The 21,463-nt window shown below is 33.4% G+C and overlaps 1 protein-coding gene across 1 annotated transcript; it reads right to left on the bottom strand.

Moving 5' to 3' along the window:
- Positions 1-2,974: 2,974 nt before the first annotated feature.
- On the bottom strand, positions 2,975-18,570 carry LOC105341458 (growth hormone secretagogue receptor type 1). The gene is made up of 2 exons (XM_020072564.3): positions 18,117-18,570; positions 2,975-4,729 (listed from the first exon to the last, which is right to left on the bottom strand). The coding sequence occupies exon 2, from the start codon at positions 4,727-4,729 to the stop codon at positions 3,635-3,637; it is 1,095 nt and encodes a 364-aa protein (XP_019928123.3). The 5' UTR covers positions 18,117-18,570; the 3' UTR covers positions 2,975-3,634.
- Positions 18,571-21,463: the final 2,893 nt, after the last annotated feature.

Here is a 21,463-nt window from a genome sequence, read left to right as displayed (position 1 = left end):
TAAAGCTCGCAGACAGTTAAGAGAGCTGTATTACATGTTATATTGTCAAGTGTCATGCAGACTCTGTGAGATAAGTCCCGATTTGATGCATATGTCGGTAAACATTTGGTGGTAAATATTTTGCCGCAGACCCCCCCCCCCCCTTTTTTTTTTAAAACAATGACCTTTTAATCAATGTATTAGACAACAAAAAACTGAGGTTATATGGAAAACTTGACTTGCATCGGACCAGTTATCGGCTAAAATTTACAGTATTTGTTTTCATCGTGTTTTACTTATATTTGCATAAAATTATACAGTGTAAATGGCTGACTTCTTAACTTTCTTCCTGTTAAAATATTAAAACAGTTTATATTTCAAGTGCTCCTCATTCATTGATAAATAAATACATATTTTATGATAAAACAAATGCGAGCCATATTGTACTGTTTATTTCTAATATTGTTACTGTATCGAACAAATTACTCTGATACCAAGCAATTTATATTTTCCACAGTATCTGTGTAAAAAAAAAGTTAGTATTTCCAATCGAATACTCTGTTTGATTTGACTAAACTTTCCTCTTATATTGAATGACTGAAACCTAATAAATGAAATCTAGATAACTACTCAGTGGCTCTATTCATAATTGACAGAACCTACTTGTATCAAATGCAACTCTTATTTTGTGATGGCCCGACAAAATTATTTCGAATTTGCTCGACTGTGCTATTGCTACAGTACAAACAACGCGGATCCTGTATTTGACCGCTCCCCCTCCCCTCACCCGCGGTTAGTTAATCCTTACCGAGTTACACCATCGCGGTCCTTGCTGCAGCCATGTTTAAACCGCCGCGGTGTGTCTCACTGTTCAAAGACATATATTTTTACCTGTACGCATTTGCACAATAAGACGGCCACCTAACATTGAGAGTCATTCTTTACTGGCTATGTCCGAAGTTTTTTTTTAGTTCAAATACAATGATTACGTATTTATTGCACATTTTCAAAACTCCTTTTTAATATTTTAGAGAAATGTTAACTAAAGAATCATCTGCATTTAGAACAATTTTCACGTCACTTTAGAATATAACTATAATTTCAAAGATATTTTTAATATCATTTTCACTTTTCCCTTCTTGATATAATCCACATGTAGGTGAGGGTAAGAACTGTAAGATAGGTTTGATTTTTTAAAAATGATTTTAACATTTCCTACTCAAAAAATGTTTTTAATCCCTATCAATCTGAGCATGTTTTACGGCACAGTCTTTCTATGCCCGAGACAGTTAACCTGGCATATTGGTATGGATATTGTATTCTGTAGCCAGAAAAAAAATTGAAGATAGATTGAGTGATTTCAGTTTCCAATATTAAAAATCTAGTTTTTCTCTCATATAATATGACAGAATAAAAACCATTGAACAGAAAGTTTAGCTGCATTAATAATATATAGAAAGTGGGTAATGAATCTTCCCCAAAGGAAATGTAAGCTTGCAGTTATGAACACAATTTATTTTAAATGTAACAAAACCTCTTACACTGACTGAGTATTTTTTAAAACGATGTTTGAATGGCAGTGGAGGAAATGAAAAAAAAATACACGTAAAGTTCGTTGTTGATGCCGAATATAGTCATAATATATCAACTTTATCTTACTCGAATTTTATCATTGTTTCTTATATTGATATCAACCCAGAATGTTTCTATTAATCAAATTATACCCCTTGCTGGACGACATATGCATGTGCTAGTATTGCATAAATGTTTTAAACTGCTTGCAAATTCAAGACAGAGCAAAACCAATTGCAAGTGTAGAAAGGCGAAATAAAAAAAACAATGGGACGAAAATAACCTTTCATTCTTTACCAGACAAATATGTTCATGTAAAATACAATTCACCAATATAACATTATCTTTTGGTTAAAACTACTGTGGTTTCATCGCTAGACGAGGGTATCAATTTCTATGGATTTAGTGTAATTCCCAGTTTTTAGGATACGTAAGTTCGTGGCCAGTGATCCAATCAATAAAAAATGCCATTATAAAAAAAGTACCTGTTTGGAGGGTAACAGTTGAAATTGACACCCCGAGAAAACCATTGTCAACCGACGCGAAGGTTGACAATGGTTTTCTCGGGGTGTCAATTTCAACTGTTTTCCTCCCAAATAGGCGTTATTTATTTTATTATACTGACTGTCTTAATTTTTGAGAAATTATTACTGCTTTTACTCAGAAATGATGTGAATTCTACGGCGAACCGTACGCGCATAATGTACGCACATGTAACAATTAATTTTATTATACTTTCATGTTAAATACTGAAATCTGATTGGTTTAGACGCAGTTGGTAATCCGTTCTATTACCCTTAGCGTTAGCGGCCTTGGTCAACAGTTTGCGAGCCGGTCCGACAGATCAACTGTTGCCCTCGACCCCAGTCAACAACTGTATAGTGTTACCCGTTGCCAAGTGTGTTCGCATCGGTTGACAATGGTTTTCTCGGGGTGTCAATTTCAACTGTTACCTTCCCAAACAGGCACTATTTATATACTGTACTTCAATGATAATTAATTTTGTGTTCAACTTAACACCGAAATAAACAAAAAAATTGACATTCAACGAATACTAATGAAACCAAAGAATTGCTAACCTTTAGATGTACTGGACCATATTTTAAGAAGGATCTTAATTATAAACGACATTTTACAATTATATTGAACTATTTTTAAGTCTATAAAAGTCTTTTGTATAACTTTTTTATGCTGAATATTTGTGAAAATGTCTAAATTTAGGTAAAATAGAAATCACAGTTCACGTAGTTATTTGACTACAATGTACTTAACGTCGTTCAATATCGAAAAAAAAAATCATCAAAATGTCAACACAGTGATATCAAAGCCTCGGTGATATTTTCAGATGGGTATTTATTTTGACGTTTGAGGTGACAATTAAGTTGTTTTTAAAACTCTTTCTCTCTCTCTCTCTCTCCCTCTCTCTCTCCAAACACACATACACACACATATATATAAACACAAAATATAATGTTGAATTAGTGGAATACATACATGTACCAATGATTTATTTCTGAATTGCTATTTACATATTCTTGTATGACCACTTTTTACCCTTGTCAAAATTTTTATGGCCATAAATTACATACATTTATATACAATTCATTCTAAACTCTAATATTTTTGCAAAGATAGCAAATCGTAGATCATTTAACTAAATGCCTTCTCAAGGTGAAACACTATTTACTTGTTCGCCTACAGTTTTTTTTAAACTAATATCTGCCGACTATTCAGCAATGCCAATATAGATAGGTGACACATAAGGATAATTCATTTACAACCATTTCCCCCTTCTATCTCATAGACACACCGACTCGAATGGCATGGCAGTTTTATAGACAAGTTCTACGCTTTTATATCCTGTCTCAATGAATCGTTGGCAAATTGCGCAATTTTCTCTTTTCTCTATGGATTTATGAGGAAAAGCTAGAAATATGAGCATAAGTGTCCATTTAAAAAGATGTAAATATTGAAAATCAATGTATATAACAAGTTAATCAAGTTAATGTGTTTACATTGTTCACGTTAATGTTTCTAATTTCATTTCCTCTCACTGATGTTTGCGATTTCTCGAGATCAAACGTTACGACATAGATCTTAACTCGGTAAAAGAAGATCGCAAAGATCTCGAATTCCTGTCTTTGAAATCCACCAGTTTCATAACTGAAAGTTTTTGAAAATATTTCTTTATGGCCAACCTGAATTTTTTGCCAATGAGCAGATACAAATAAAAGTTGCAGGCGTAGTGGCTCATACCAATATCGTAGATAATTTCCTGGGTCAACATGAAATTCAAATGACGTTGCCATGTGACGTCATTAGATATATTATGGATAGCACTTAAATCACCAAGTGGGAATCTATCGTTCAAAGAGTAGACGATACTCACTGGTATTGTCGTAAATATAAGGACAAATGAAACTACCAACAGCATTTTGGTTGTGACGGTTTTTTGCTTTGGTGGCATTGGTCCGTAGAGTTCCTGTGCTCTTCGGGAGGAGTTTCTCATGGTGACGACCAGTAGAATATTGAACAGCAAGATCAGGACAGGGACAAACATGAACATGACAAACTCCGTCACCCAGGTCCATTTCTCAGACAGATACACGAACTCCAGCCTGTTGACACATTTTTCTAGGTTATAATCGTAATGCCAAAAATAAATCTGAATTCCGGCGACTCCAAGAGAAATGGCGACAAGCGTGAGAATGACACAGACGGCCCTCTTTATGTTGCAGTATATCCTCCTCTTGAACGGAAATCGAATTGATATAAAGCGCTCAACGGTGAACGCTAACGTAAGCAAGGGAGATAAATATTGTACAGAAAGATACATACACGGGAACAGTTGGCAGATAGTAGGAAATTCGAGGACTTTCACTTTCCAATAAAGTGTAAGATCATACATGAGGGACATTATCAGAAACAACACATCTGAAGCGGCTAGGGCCGCAAGGTAGCATCCCGAGGAGTGCAGCATGGGTTTTTGAAGCCATAAAATACAAGCTAAAATATTTCCGGGAAATCCAAAAGCGTACAGAATGGTCTTTATTATTTTAGGTATAAGGAACTTTTCTGGAATATATTTTTCGTACAAGAGGTTTAGGTCAAACTCGGTCTCCGTCATATTCTCTGTGCTTGAAGTTATTCCAAGGGAAAAGTTCATCATTGAATCCATCTGTAATGGAACAAAAAAAGATTACATATTAGAAGTACAAAGATTTAATAAATTCTAAATCTACAGAAATTGGCCCTTTTGAGTAAATAGCAATTCGGCAATAGTAGTTAACAAATTAATATGCATAAATAGACAACCGATGCAAAAATTTGTTTTAAAAAAACCAAATGCTTACCGCTCTGTATTTATGCGCATATATAATATATACATAAACTTTATGTAAGTTTGTGTTATAGAATGCGTAGGAGCAATTATGTCTCCCGACAAAAATAAAACTAATGTTTTATAAAATTCGGTTATCAGATCTCTCTTTCAATCAATAGGGTGGAATTGATGTTTTCGCACCACTTTAATGACATTCCAACTTATTTCGTTAAAATGTTAAAAACATTTGGAGGACCTGGGGGAACAAAATTTTGCCTTCCATGAAACTTGTTTTTGCGAACAAAATATCAATATGTCGGTATTTTCTGTAATAAACCCAAGATAAATCAAAATATAATTCAAATTTTTAGTTATTACTTCACGTCTATGGAATATATATGATACAAAGGATATTTATATTCCCTTGGGAGATGGCAGATTTACATACGAAACGGATTGGGGTGGGGTGTTGGATGGGGAAGTGGAGAGGACTTGCAGTTGAGATTGAAAACTCATAGAATATATATTTTGTTCTAAATTTATCAATTGTGGAAAATGTCACTAATTGGTATTAGAATTTGGCCAATAACAAAGTAAAAATTGATCAGGATTGAACGATCTCCGCAAGTGATTAGCTGAGGCAGTCATTGTGAACAATTTTACTTTGTCCAATACTAATAATTGGAATCTTGCACAGCATGTCTTCTACGGAAAGAATTCGGCAATGATCTGAAATTTGACTTCAAAGGTTTACACTATTTATAGAACGAAATGTACAATTTCTGTCCGATACGAATAGCTTAATTATCATATAGATAATGAGGGAAAAACCCTTTTATATGTAAAGTAAAAACTAAGAGGACTCCTTTTCAGTGCAATGTGTTTTTATTGTTATCATCATTGCAACAGGGGAGATTATTAATGAGCCAGTATTCAACGGGTTGCATGTTTAGATAGCATTACACGACGACAACTTCATGTATCACATAATTTCTTGTGCTCCAAAAAAGTGATTGACAAAGAAAATGAATGAGTGAAGAAGCAACTTCCTTTATTAATAGGTTATGTAATTGTCTGACAAAAACGTGAGTTCGAGTTATCGACTAGGCAATCACTACATTCCAGGCAGAATGATGGAAATGGTTACTGTATTCAAGTACAGTAATATATCACTGCTCTCTCTCTCTCTCTCTCTCTCTCTCTCTCTCTCTCTCTCATGGCTTCCAGTTGTACTCTCTATACAGCGTGCAGACGTGTATCATTAATGGAATACGGTTGAATAAATATTCCGATTTGAAAATAATTTACTCCATTTATAGGAAGTCAATTTGTTATCATCCCGACATTTCTTTGGCAACTTCCCCTCTCAAACTCTCTAAATTAGATTGTAAACATATAATATAACCGTGGAACCGAGCTATTTCCGACTTAGCGGTCTTTGCTTTGGTGGATTCTGCGACATATCCACCGAACGTTCACTCTCTGACCTCACTTATTCCACGAGGATATTATACGAAGCAACCCATCAATCTGTTTACTTTTCCCAGATTAACCTGATATCAATCTAAATCATGAACAGCCTAATTTGCTTTTTGTTATATTTTTGCATTTTTTTGTGATTGTGTTTCGCTTTGGTTGGTTGGAACTGACTTCTCAAAGTTTAAAAATTGGTGTGCAAATATTCAAACACGTATCCACATGTATCTAAATCAACCTTTAATAAGCTTTTATTTCTTTAAGATAGATCGATCAGTAAATGAATACATCTTTCAATCAATAAATAGTTTCACTATTGATAAAAATTGTTAATTTCATTAACTGTCTGGAATCCAGCAAGTTTTATTAATTACTACACAGTTCAGATACATATTGTTTAAATTCAAGTCATATTTCTATCATAAAAGGTGTTCATATTGTACCCAATGATACGATAAGATAACATTGATTGTCTTTAACATGACAGTATTTGACGGAAATCAACAGAATTCTGCAATGCTGTAGTTTATGGATAACGAAGACTTCGATGGTCACTGACCATAGGGAACGGATATACGTAAATATCAAGCTAATGTATTAATAGTTGTTACATCTACATGTATCAACAAGTGCGAGGATGAAGCCGAACCATTTATGAACTTTGACAACCCGACATATTTCTGTAGACAGTTAGTAATCAACCTAAAATAAAAAGTGTTTTGATTTGTCGAGGACATAAACTTTGTGTATATTTTATATTATGGATAACACAGAAATACAATTAAAAAGACATTACGGTCGCCATATTGCCGTCTTGAGAGACATAGAATACAATCACGTGACGCGTTTTATAGTCCGGTGCAAAATAAAGCTTTTGAGTATCATTGCAGGTTGTTAGAATTATCTTGACGTCAACGTAGATATGTATAGACAGGATAATAACAATCGTTTCATTTCAAGAAAACACAACCGAATACCCCCTTTTTATCGGTAATGTCGTACTAAGCACCGGGCTTACGGGGGATAAAAGTTTTGTCAAGGTATTGCTCAATAGGGGAAAAACTTTTAGATGTTAGAACATGTTTTTAATTCTTATGTAATCTATACGTATAGGAGTAAAGTACGCATATAACGTTAAAACAAAGCAATGATTCAAACAATAAATGAAATACACGCACCAAATTGTTTTCGTGACTGGTTGATTGCAAAATGTTTTTGAAGTCCTCTACCTAATGGACCAAGCTGCTGAACTGAGGGTGACCGTAATGTCATATGTACGTCTGCTTTAGAAGCAGAACCCCAAGCCGTGCGTCTCAGCTGCGCGTGAGAATCTTTTGTTTATTACTTATTCTTTAAGTTTCAAAACACAGATGCCGTAAGTTTGATCCCAAAACAAATTATCACATTTTTTGAATGCGGTCCAACTACAATGTGTTTTTGTGATGGAGGGGTTTAAAAGGTCAGGGACAAAAACAGATCTGTTAATATAGAGTTTGTCTTATGTGATCCCTTTTCAATCCTAATGTAAAACTATGGCTTATGTTTAATTCCGATTTCTGTTTTGTAGATATTGAGAAAAATTGCAAGAAAACGCGTTTTTGTTAGGTTTCAAACAAAGAATGCTAAAAATTTGGAAACAAAAGTGCATTCTAGAGTATTTTTTCGCAAAATGATTAAAAAAAGGTTAAAAGAAATCTTTTTAAAATTCTAGCATGCACACAGTACTTATGCCGACGTTTTTCCCTTTGAGATTAACATCCAAACTTTTGAGCAAAAATTATGGACTTTAAAAAAAAATGTTTCATGCCGTTTTACATTGTTTACATTTATAGTGGGATTAACGAGAATGTGTTTTATGCAGTTCAGGCTAATGACAGGAAACAGCCCATTAATAGGCATTGGAACATAGAGACTTTCTAATCTTGGATTAATGCGCACCTGCACTTTTGAATTTCCTAAAAAAAAAACTGCACAAAGATGATGGTTTTTTTTTATCTTTTGAGTTATTATATGAATGAAAATGTTTTGAATAAGATTAAACTGACAAGATAAAAAAAAATACATCATTCATTTTTATCGCCTAGTTTAAAAAAATTTAATTGATATGTAAAAACAACATCGAGTATTATTGTAAAACATTGATAAAAAAGAACAAGATAGAATGATAAATTTTTCAAGATATTGTTCAACAATGCACTTTTAATTCTGTTTTCATTTCAGCAGGGGTAAATATAAGAAGTGGCCTGTTATTTCGGAACACAGATAAAACGCGGATGTTAACGAGGTAATTAATCGTCATTTTGTATCGCTTATCGAATATGAAATAAAAAAGAGCAACATCAGCTGATAATTTCTCTCCCCCACTCCACCGATTTACTTTTTTTTGGTTAAAGTACAGCAAATTTAATTTTCTTGGTTTTCTGTTGAATTAACTAACACGCTAAAGTGTAGTTCATTGCGAGGTTGAATTCCTGGGCGAGCAATCTCAATCATAGTGAAGATTACAAAATATTGACCTGGTTAATGTTTCTACCGGAAGTAGATTATAATTATGTAGCTTAGATTTGCCATTTCTTAAAAACACAGTTTGCTTTTATTTTGTTTTGATTTAATCTATATAGCGCAGATACAATACTCAGAGGTAGCATCGTTCAAAATTCAGGCCCATTCATTATTTTTTATCTTATCTCTTCAGATGAGAAGGTACCTAGTTATATAATCCTACTGTGTGTTTCCAAATTTTCTTAACGATATTATTTTCAAAATTAGTTTTGTAAAAAAAATATTTCTAACGGAACAGCTTTTACCCAACAATCTTTTAAGAATAACTTGGATTTTGCATTTACTAGTACCTGCAATTTTATTCTAGATCATGTCATTTTATACTGCTACTAGTGCATGCAAAATGCAATGTTTGGTAATACATGTACTACCGTTTCTTTTACACATATGTTTATTGAATACCTAAATATTTACTTTATGCGTGTTCTTTTCACCTTATGAGGTTATTATAGGACTGATCTCTGTGTGTAAAACATGGTAATTGTAAACTATCAGTATTTCAAAACATGATTCTATGTGTAATGATGATTATCCTGAAAATAACAAATATCATAGAAAAAAAAATCTACAAACAACCAAAGGTTTATTTTATTTGTAGAATTTTTTCTGTAATATTTGTTTTAAATGTTCAATATGTACGTACACCCATTTTCAAATTATTTCAGCTTCGTGTAACATTATGACAGCTTTACTTAGATCCCTAAATCCCAGAATACATAGTGATGATGAGGAAGATGAAGTCACATAATGTTCGTGTTATCTCCATCTTGCAATAAAGCTGTTCAAATATCCAGCGTCTTTCCTTGAATTAACGTAGCAAGCTTATTGCATGCATTGTATTACAGCCTTCCTTTCTGTCTAGTGGAGATGAAGCGATTGGCGAATTAATTACATTAGGCGAACGATGTTCTTTTTAGATTTATAGTGGACCACTGTATCATCCTTTCAATAATCCTCCATTTGAATAATATTACCCCTCGTAAAAACTGCCTGCAATTGACATTCTCAGAGAAAGACCGTGCACAATCTCTCTCTGCTTTCAGTACGATTAATTTTCTTTCCTGAGAGGTCCTTGATGGTTTCATAGAACGACTTTAAGAAGTCATAAAGTCTTTCAAACGCTTACAATATTTAATTGATACCCGCAACAAAGAACTTGCGACCCCCCCCCCTCCACCTCCAAAGTCCTGGGGGTGACAGTAAAACATTCAGCACTGATCGAACCTCGAAGAGAATGAACTGTTACATTTTGCTCGATATTCCTTATGGGTTTCTTGGACAATAAAACACGAAGACGGTTTTTGTACTTTCAACAGTGATGGAAAATTGCAAATTAAACCCCGAGCTTTGACAGGGGAATAACGAGATTTACCGAATGCTCGGTGTCCATGCATGTATTGCATAACAAATAGAACTCATTTTAAAAAGCTCAACGCCATTTGAAATTCTTTTTCTAATTCATGAGAAATGGACATACATACTGTATAGATAGATCAAATCTGCTCCGTTTAATACTTCAGTGGCGAGCATTAAAAATCTCAAGATTAAAAAAAATTTATTCTCCATCACTCTTGATTTAGAAAGGCGAGCAGATTCGCAAGCTTTTATTTCATGTTTATTTTTTTATGAAAGTTATTTTCAAGGAGGTTAATTAAGTGATTTTTTCATTGGTTTTTCTTTTTGTTATGCCAGTTTTAAAAATAGTTTATAATGTATTTTGGGATATATGGCACGATGGAGCAAAGTTGTCTTAAACGTAAGTAAATTTCACGTTAAACATGTTTGCTTTTGATAAAGTTCTGGAATTCTGATATCAAAAAGGGGTTAATTAGTTGTATCGGAGAAAATTATCATAGATCTGCATAGATCTGTTGAGTGAACCTTAATTAATGTGTAAAACCTATGCGTTTGTATCCGTGTTTCGATGTATAATCTCTACAGATCAAACAGGTACACCCAGATATTGCTTCAGGATAAAATTCATATCAGATCCCACGTTTCACCGTAAACAACCGACATTTTAACCACAACAGACCATTTCCCCGGTACAAATCTCAAAAAGCTTTCCTCAAGTCAGCTTAAAGAGAGCAAAGGAAGACAGAGAGTTGACTAGGTTTTTGTGCCATTTAGTTAGGTTCCTAGACTTTTGCTCACAAGGTGCGTGCTTTCCATTTGACGAATGAAACGAAACTAGACCTACAATCCGTTTTGACAAAAATGTCAATGGCGCCGACTTTAATGAAATGGTTTTGGTTTGATACGCAAGAATTCTCAACCAGGAATATCCTTTAATGTTAAATATCATGAAGAAAAGGTTACCCTTTTAATTCAAAATAAAGACAATTATTGTTCATAGTTGGATTTTTCTTCTTCCGTATGGGAATATACTTTAAAATAAATATAAGAGCCTTTGAATATTATATAATTAATAATTGTTAGTGGGATAAAAGGAATGAAAGATTGAAAATGTTGATTTTTTTTTTGGAGATTTTTCTTTGCTCTTTAAAATGCAAAGTGAAGAAGAATTTATAAGTTTCTGCTTTGGTATATTGGCATGAATAGGAACAGGATAAACGCCTTAAAATCCACAAGACTTTACATATAGCAATTTATTATTTATAGGGTCATATAGTTACTATACCAAGAACCAAGTGCTATAGTCTTAAAATAATTCAGCAAAATAAAAAAAATAATAAAAAGAAATAAAAACACGTCACAGCAAATGAATGTGAATAAGAAATTCAGACGACTAGTTAAATGTTGAATTTTGAAGTGTCCATTTAAGAACAGTTTCGGATACAGACGGTGAAAAAACAAGGTCTTAACGTTGTCATGACACATATTCAGACTTAATTTGACACATAATCAGACTCAATCCTAACACAAGCAAGTGTTCGTTACAAAACTACAGTAATGAATCGTTTATTTTTGTTCTACAGTGATAGCGGAAGGAGCTGAGACAGCGGTCATGGGTTCAAACCTCACCGTTGAACATAAAAGTCGGTCTTATAAAAGTCGTTCTTCCCGGAAAACGAGCAATACTAATTGCAATAAGCATGGATATATCTTTTTGGTAAAAAGTTGATTGTGTGAAACAAAGGCAGTGATCGACATTGTATTTGGTTGATAAGATAAATCAACTATGTAGGACATAAACAAAACAAACCAATCCAAACATGATATTGTCGTAAAGTAATTTTTCTACGTACGTCAAAATGAATTTATATTACAAACATTGCTTAACACTGAATAATTTGGTCTTTATTTTTTTTGTAAATGCACTTTAATCATACTTTCACAACGAAATAATTCTTTGCCCTTATTTTGTATCGTAATGATAACAAACTGTTTTCAAGTACTTTGGTTCGAGTTGCCGACAAAGAGGTTAATCCACATTATCATTAACAAGGCCTGTATGTAAGCCTTGATTCAAAGAAAACCAAAAGGCCACTTCCCGGATCAAAGTTAGATTGTCTGGGGCTCACCGGCAAGGTTTCATTTAACTAGCGCATGCTTCTTACATCGTGAACTTCCATCCTGTAGCTGATTTTTTTTGATCGGATATTCAATTACTACAATTATCGGTTTTTCATTCGGAAGCCGATGTAAGCATATCATTTTTTCACCTTACCTGTCCATTTTACGAAACATGTGGTTGCATAACTTATTTTGTAATTTTTCCTCCTTTTCCCTTTTCTTATTGTTATTACCTCCACTGGAGATAATTTTCCTTAAAATAAACGACTAAATTGCTTTACCCTCAAAATGTTGCCAATACAACTACTGATGGAATAATGAAACGATTGAATACAATTTTGATGTAAAACATAATTCTTAAAGAGTATTCTTTTAATCCGTAAGACAGTGGATTCCCTGCAAGTGTAACATAAATGTAATCATACACTCGACCGAATTCCAGTATCAGAGGATATTGGGAATTATCCTAATTACACGCATATTACAGATTGACAGCATTCATGCTGTTTTCTATGTAAAAAGTACAGAACTTGCCACAAGACTCAATGAAGTGATTACGATAATCGAAATTCAACACCAATTATCTCACAGCTGTGTTGTGAAGCTTCTATTTGATAATTACGATGAATATCATACTAGTAATTAAAAATCAGACGGTGAAAGAAATACATGTGTGCATATACTTAAAAGAAAAAACTACTTTTATATTATTTGAACAGTGTACTTGGTAAATTCGGGAAAACGATTCGTGTTAGCCATGTCACAAAAAAGGATAATGGACAGGTTTGAAAAATAGTAAAACACTGCTCCAGGTACATGGTATTTCCGTCAGATCAAAAGGAGGGCAGGGGTGGGGGGTATGTCAGGGAAGGGATCTGGGGTAGTTTTAAGACCCAAATATCTTTAGGCATGGGTCCTATTGCGGTATAACGCAGTCTCCAACAAATTCCTCCTGCATGTTGGAGATTTTTAAAAATCATCAATTCTTGAATTTTTTAAAATATAATTTCTGGCATTACTGTATTTCTTTTCAGACAGAAGTATATATTTATCTTTCATAACTCACAGGTCGAACCTCGATATCTTGAACACTGATATCTCGAATTCAATTATTAATATTGAAGTGATTTGTAAGTCCCAACCACTTATTTTTTAAGTGTATTTTACCTTCGATATCTCGAATATTCGGAGTTTTTTAAACCGTCCCATATACTCCGAGATAACGAAGTTTGACTGTATTTACCATAGGAATAAACTTTAAAGTTAAAGTTTTTTTTTAATTTAAGCCATTTATATGATATCTATGCGTTTACTTTAAATAACAATACTTTAACACGTGCGTTCTGGGATGATTATGGTGTCTAATTTGTCAGCATCTATAGAGTTGTGAAAATTTCTATGAAAAATAGAAATATTTCACATCTGAGTTTTTCTCCACGCCTCCGATCTTTCAAAAATAAAGCGTACTAATTTTCTGTCAATTGACGGCAGCATTTTTTCGTGAAAAACAAAACACATATACATTAATTCGGAATTAAAATAATAAGAAAGAAAACAATGTGCAGCTGTGACAACTTTAGTTCACGTAGAATGTTGAATTTTTTTTATTCGATGCTTAAAGACACCCATTTTCAATTGATACTTTTAACTCTTCTATCCACAAAAATCTTATATTCAGTTGATGATTCACATTGACAACAAAGAGATGTTTATATAATTTGAATATTTCTCTTTTTTAGTATCAAATATCATCGCACTTTTTTAGTGTAAACTTATCTTTGAAAATTTTAGAAAGAATCGGGAAGGGGAGGGGGGGCTGCTCCAAACAAATCCACGAGCTAAAGAGTCAACATATTTTTGATTATCAATTTCCAATCGTGTCAAATATTCATAATTCATAATAAAATACATCGACTTAACAGCGTGTTCACGTGGTCGTACGTCGCCTATAACTTAGCATTTTGTCGGAATACTTTGGTAAACAATATGAATCAATGCTTCACGTCCATCAAACATCGAATCCGGTGTTGTTATTATTTTTTACAGTGGTAAAAGACTTGGATTATGATTGATGTTCAAACAACAGAAAGCAATCATCAAACGTATTTCGTCCATAATTCTTAGTAGTTCTATATGGCCATGGAACAATATTTCAATCAGAGAGCACGCACTTTGTTATCTATATACTAAAAATACAGACAAGCATTGTCACGTGATTGTCTGTTAACACGTGATTTAGTGATTTGAGTCTAAAATTACATCGTCCTTGGATAAGATGAAAGAAAATGAGAGAATTACAGACAAAAGAGAGATAAGGGACAAAACATCACTCCCTTTAGTCACCTGCAACAAAACACCATCTTTCTGTTTCCATAACCGCAAGGTTGATTGACAGATACCTTTCACTCTTTGTCCCAATCACAGTGAGATGGTTAGGGAATGTACTCTTGCGTTGGTCCGACTTGTCGTGTTATGATTATAAAGATACTCCTTATGAACGCCAAAATCGACCTCCATGTGATATGAAAGTCAATTTTAAAAAACCACCTTTTTATTCTAAAACCCAGCAGCGATTCGATTATTATATTGGGTTTTTTTTTCATTCAATAACTTTTGCTTTATTTTTTGAGCAACTGATTGCATTTAATGTGAATTATCAGACGAACCTTGCACACGCATATTGCATGACACTTCTTTTTTTGCACTGCAATGATAATTTATGTAAAAATGTAGAATTTCTGCTGAAATTAAAAGAACTCTCTGTTTATGCTTCTTCTTCTTCTTTTTTTTTTTGGGGGGGGGGGGAGGGGGAGTTTTGTTTATATGTATAAGTAATACCTTAAAGTTACATTACATTACATCATTCACTGGATGAAGCTGTGCCATTCACTTAACTACGACATCTGAAAAATTGACTTAATGGCAGAGCTTTACATGAATTCAGTCATCTTCTAGTCACCTCTCAGTTGACTGGATGACAGGGGGTCACCACGTGATTCATAAACATGAATCACGTGGTGACCCCCCCCCCCCCCTCCACCTTCATAACGGAATCAAATATTCTTGTTAATCAATTTTCAAAGAAAGAATAAAATTGATCTTTAATCATCAATTATTCTGTTCTTTCTTTGATATTTCTTAACGAAACGTACAATCGGAAGATACGTTCCTAGTTTTCGGTATATGAAATTTTGTGAACGGTTTTATACCTTGCATGAAATAAAAAGTCTAAAATATTGAAACAGAAATACAAGAGCTTTCTTATGGGTTAGAATTCTTATTTCGGACAAAACTTTTCTATTCTCGGCGAATATCCCCCAATCGGTTCCGGGACGCGAAATTTATTGCCTTAATAATGCTTTGTGATCAGCCACTCTGAATCGCCGAAACTGGCTACTCGCATAAAAGTTATCAAGCAACAACTGTTAATTTAGTTTTTTTCCTTGGTTTATCCCTAACGTCAAATTAAATTGTCTTGTCTTATCTCCTTTCAAAACAAAATTGCTGCTCAATTTTAAATCTCGATGAAGCTGTATTAAGAATTTAGTAGTAAAAATACAAATTTAGTTAATTTTTGTTTCGGTTACTTTTTTAATATAGTAAAAGGTGTTTTGATTGATGATGTATGGAAATTAACATTGGCGCCATATCAGAAAGTCTTGTTCAAAGAGTCTGTTATATTTTTGACATGTAAAAGGAGTTGAAACACACTGAATTTCTTGCCTTTTGGAGCGTACACACATTTTTCCCACATCAAAATTGAAATTTTAGCAAATTCTGTTTTGTAAAACCGCTAGAGTACAAAAGGTTTTTTTGTCTTTTAAACAAAGAGTGTATCCTTTCATTTACCTGAAATATATGTCGTGTTTTTCTCCCTCCAAAAGTACTTATCTTTTGCTTGTTCTTTTGTAGTGCACGCTGTAAATCGCGCGCGTTTACGACCGATTATCATGCTATATCATTTCCGACCTGTAGAAAACCTTTGCTGAGCTCAACATACGAATCTTAATGTCTGAAATATTACATTCTAATGTTGACCAAATTGTCTACATAACGGTAATATTTTGGATTTTAAAACCTTAAGATGGGGGCAGTGATAAAAAAAACAAGCCGATTATTGCCAATATTATGAGAAATATGCGCGCAGATATCGGCAATTTGTTTGAACTAGATTGGCTAATAACTGAAACAAATTGCACTTTTTTCCATGGAAAAGTACATCAGTGATCAAATATATCTGACGCTGTGGATAATTGTTAAATAGTCAGTATCTCAGTTGGGAAGAACATCAGTATAAAGAAATTTGGGTTTCACCGTCTGAATCAAAGTGCTAGACAGGGTAAATTTCATCAGAATTTATCACTTTAAAAGCAACATGCTTAAATTTAAATCTTCCATGTGGCAAGAAATGGTCGATCCTAATAAAACTAGATTATGCCTTTGCAGTGTGTTTCAATTACAGTATATCCTGGGTTCTACTCCTAACGAGGCTAATAACAGTTTTGCATGTTATAACGGAAACTACCTCTTTTGCCAAAGAAAAAAACCAAAACCAAACATTATAACGATAAAAAAATTAAAAATGACTTAAGTTGATTGATAGACTTTACAATAGCGTTTCATTGAATGAAGATGTAAATTAATATCTTCTGAGTTCCAAAAAACTTTTAATAAGTTGACTAATAGATTCAACCTTTTCTCTTTGCCGCTATCAATACATGCCGAAATGAGATATTTACCGATGTTGATAATTTGTCTGAGATCTGCAGGGGCATGTAGTAAGTATGCTAACTTAAAAGAGATATTCTGACATCACTTTAAATTCTATGTTGAATTTTTATCATCTTTTTGTTAAACCATCATCAAGAAAACGTCTTCTAGCGAGAGTAATCACTTAGCTTTAACTGCATTTCGAATCAGGCGAAAGATTTCTAAAACTTCAAATTGTTTTCATTATTTGAATACTTGTGGCTCCGATCAGAGACTGGGACTCGTTACAAAGCATAATTATTCGTAAACCCCCACCATTAATGTGCACTTCATAGAACAAGGCATGCGATATCTCATCCCCAATAGGCGCAATTTGTCCATACCATGTTGTTTATATTCTTATAAAAAACAACATTTCTTACCGGCAACTCCTTTGAGCTATCTTCTTTATATGAATCTGGATTTGATGAAATCTCAGATAGTCTTTGAAATCGGTAAATAATGTCTATTCATTATAAAAGATTAATGTTTCTGATTTTGATAATGACGTTTTGGTTGTATATTAATCATTTTTATTTGATCAACGAGAACTGGATGTTTTCGTAAGAAAAGAAATTATTTCTTAATGAAAAATCCGCAATGTTGTACTATATTTCTTTTAGTTTAAATACTTGATTCCAATTGTAATGTTAAATCATTTCTTATTAAATACCCCCCCCCCCCCCCCAGAAAAAAAATAGTACAAACACCAAAAAAAAAACCAAAAAAAAACACCCACCCCTTACAACATGCAAAAAATGTCTTAACTTTTTGAATAAATATCTGGATAAATTCAAGAGCTTTCGAATCTAAATATTTACATGCCCAACCATATTTTTGAATACAAGATGTACAATCTTTATCATCAGTAAAACTTAACAAAAAAAAAAATTAAAAAATGAGATGAATTTAAGAAAAAAAATCATTCTGGGGACAATTGCCGTATAAATGCATATTAAAAACAAGAGAATTGAATTACCTTGCCAGGTGATATGTATATTATTCTCCGAATACGATAATTTACACCCGCCGTGTCTTCTTCCTCTGATGCATTGTCTCTGCTGTGAACGGTCGGTGAGATCCGGCACGGAGTGTCTGTATCGATGAGAGCCCACTACAACCAGTCGACAAAATCAATCCGCCTCTTCAACTCGCCATCGGTTCTAACAATTATCGCCAACAGGTTGTTTCCGGACAGCTTTGGTCCTACATGCAGTAGTATTCTAAAATTTTGCGTTAAGAAAGGGGCATCGACCAGACCTGATTTATCCATACAGAAGCATTTCTTATGAAGAATTTTAACGATAAACTTTTCGAAATTATATTACTTATAAGTTTTTGCATTATGATGATGACTTCTTTATCACACGCATTTGTCCTGAAAATCGTTTCGTTTCATCATTGTTTAATCGGTATAAAGTATAGATTACCCTCCTATAGTCACCTAACTTGTCATGCACGTCGGGAAAAGTGCAAAGAGTAAAACTACTTGAACAGTTATCAAAGCTTTTATAAAACTTGCTAGAGGCCGGGAAAAGCTAATATGAAGTAATAAGGAAAACTTATAATCAAATTAGCGATTCTAACAATCTACCGCAAACACAGCAGCTCTTATAGAAATGCACTTCATGTCCTCTACGGAAAAAAAATGGCAGAAGGAAGTTAACCTTTTTTGCAGCAAAACTTTACCAAAAGTAGTATTACACAGAAAGGAGAAAGGCATTCCAATTTCTCCCCCAAACAACATATATTTTATAATGAGAAAGTTTTGTCAATGTAACCTAACAGTACATGTAACTCTCTCTAGATGGCCTCATATCTCTCTCTCTCTCTCTCTCTCTCTCTCTCTCTCTCTCTCTCTCTCTCTCTCTCTCTCATAATACTTTTAGCCAAGTTTGGTTGAAATTGGCAAGTGCATGGTGCCAGAAACGAAGATGACAAGACAACAACAGACAACAAATCATTTTTTATCAGTAAAGCTCACTTTAGCCTTTGACTCAAGTGAACTAAACAAAAAATGTAATAACAATGTATGGAAATGATTTTCAAGAGAAATAATCTTATCATTATGCTGCATCTATATGGCGATTGTTAGTACATAAAATTAGGACTTTGAGTGAAGTACATGTATATGGTCCAGAAAGGTTAATTAGGAAGCATGTACTGTTAAATTATCAAATGAGGGTTTCCCTATTGAGTTACATTTGTTTAGAAGCAGACGAAAAGTCTTTAAGGGTGCATTGAATTTATTTACACAGAGTAAACTGGAGTTTGTTTGGATATGATTCTACGCACATGGTTGATATTATGTCGCTAATCTAATTCAATCTGATTGACGAACAGAGATATTTTACCGCGAAATTACAGGATCTATTTGATGAACTCATATTTGAACATGTCATTGTCAATTATACTGTCTAATGATTACTGCTATTTTTATCACTTAGCCAGGCGATTGTTTCCAATTGAAGCCGTTAATTTGCTACTGCACAAGATACAGATAGATAGAATAAATATGACTTATGATTGTACCGAAGAGCAATCAATTAATTGTAAAACATGGTATGATAAGACAGGTAAAGTGCACGTTGTGGGAAGGATAAGGAAAGGAAAATACCTATCTAACATTTATTTTAAAATTCCTTGCACAATACAAATGCATACCAAAAATCTCAAAACATGTGTACTGTCGTTTTTGAAAGAATTTTTTTGCTAAAATTGTTCTAAGAGGGTCTGCGCTCTATATATTGCCTAAGTTCGAGACTTAAATCAATAAAAGCTTCATGCTGTCACAATATCCACAAGAAATATAATTTTAAAAAAAAAACTCGCATTTTTCAAGAAAATTGTATGAACCTTTACACTAAAAACATAGAAACAATTTTAAGTAAAAGAATCGGCCTTTTTGGCTTGATGTTCGTTTCCAGCAAAAAAAAACCTTTGAAAAATTTTTGCAGACATCTTTAAAGAGAGATCTATGGACTATGATGTAGCCTATGTAGCAACCTCTAACGAATCAGTTTTCACTATTGATATAAAGCTGTCGACGATGTACTGATTTCGCGCCTTTGTCTTTAATAATTAGTGGATGTAAATTTTGACTATTAATAATATAACTTTGAAACTGTATCATTAATTAGCGGCTGGGTAGTTCGTTAATGATAAGACTACATAATCATTATTTGTCAGAATGTTGATTGATAATGCAACTTTATACCATTCGTGGCTTTTGTATCATTTGAGGTTACTTTAGACTGTATGCCTTAGTCCGAAATCAATTTATTGACTCTTTCATTTACATGTATTTAAAAGATTCCGATAACTTCTTACTAACTTTTCTTGAAATGTTAGTGTATTGTAACCGTTCTCAACAATTCGTGTACCACCAGGAATGTCCAATAATCTTTTTAGGACATATTTGTAAGTAAGGATATTTTAACCCACCAAAAATATCACCGTTTATCCATAGGGTTAGGGTTAGGTAAAAACTGCGAAAGCCAATACATGCAAAGGAAATCAATCAAAATATTCTAAACAGCATATGAATAGTCTCAAGACATAAACTTAAAATTTTGTTCCCATCATCAACTACTTCGATCATAATGGAAAATTGTATACCATTTTTGATTAAAAACTGAAGTTATCTACACCAATTTATTAATTTTGATGCCAAAAATTACTTGTAGTGAATAGTTTTCTTTATTGTTGTAGCACAAACGGGATGAGTTTTCAAAATGATTTGTAAGCAGTGTCACTGCATGATCGTGAAGATAAATTATATGAATTAATTTTACACCTACCCTAACGTTTACCCTGTTATATATAACGAGAATAATGTAACTAATCACACAACAAAAATTGACATCAATTCGTTCTTAGTGGGCCCAAAATCAAACATTGTTGATTTATTTTTATCTTTAATGGTTCTGCCATTTAATTCAGTGCTTAATAATAAATGCTTAAAAGAGAAAGAGAAGAGATATGATATCTTGTACTTCATCAGTAATAATACAACCTAGAATTGCACAATAGTGGATTTAGTGCAAAATAAAATTAAAATCAGAGAAATGGCGTTCCCCTCATCCCTCCGCGGAGTGCTGATGAGTTCAATGTCGGGTTCTGTGAATTCCTGCGCTTGTGAGAGCCTCCTATTAGATCATTAGAAACCGTGTTGAAGGCTTAACTCCTGCCAATAACAGTAATTTGAGATAGTGAATGCACCGAAAACGAGGCCTCAACTTGCCTCTTCGTTATGAAAGTTTAATGTTTTTTTTCTTCAAATTCTTGTCGAAAGCAAATTTTAGATTACTTGTATTGCCGAACGAT

This window comes from Magallana gigas, chromosome 6 (assembly GCF_963853765.1).
Source record: "Magallana gigas chromosome 6, xbMagGiga1.1, whole genome shotgun sequence".
Taxonomy (NCBI): domain Eukaryota; kingdom Metazoa; phylum Mollusca; class Bivalvia; order Ostreida; family Ostreidae; genus Magallana; species Magallana gigas.
The sequence above is the reverse complement of the archived record's forward strand: the minus strand, read 5'-3'. Positions and strand labels throughout refer to the sequence as shown.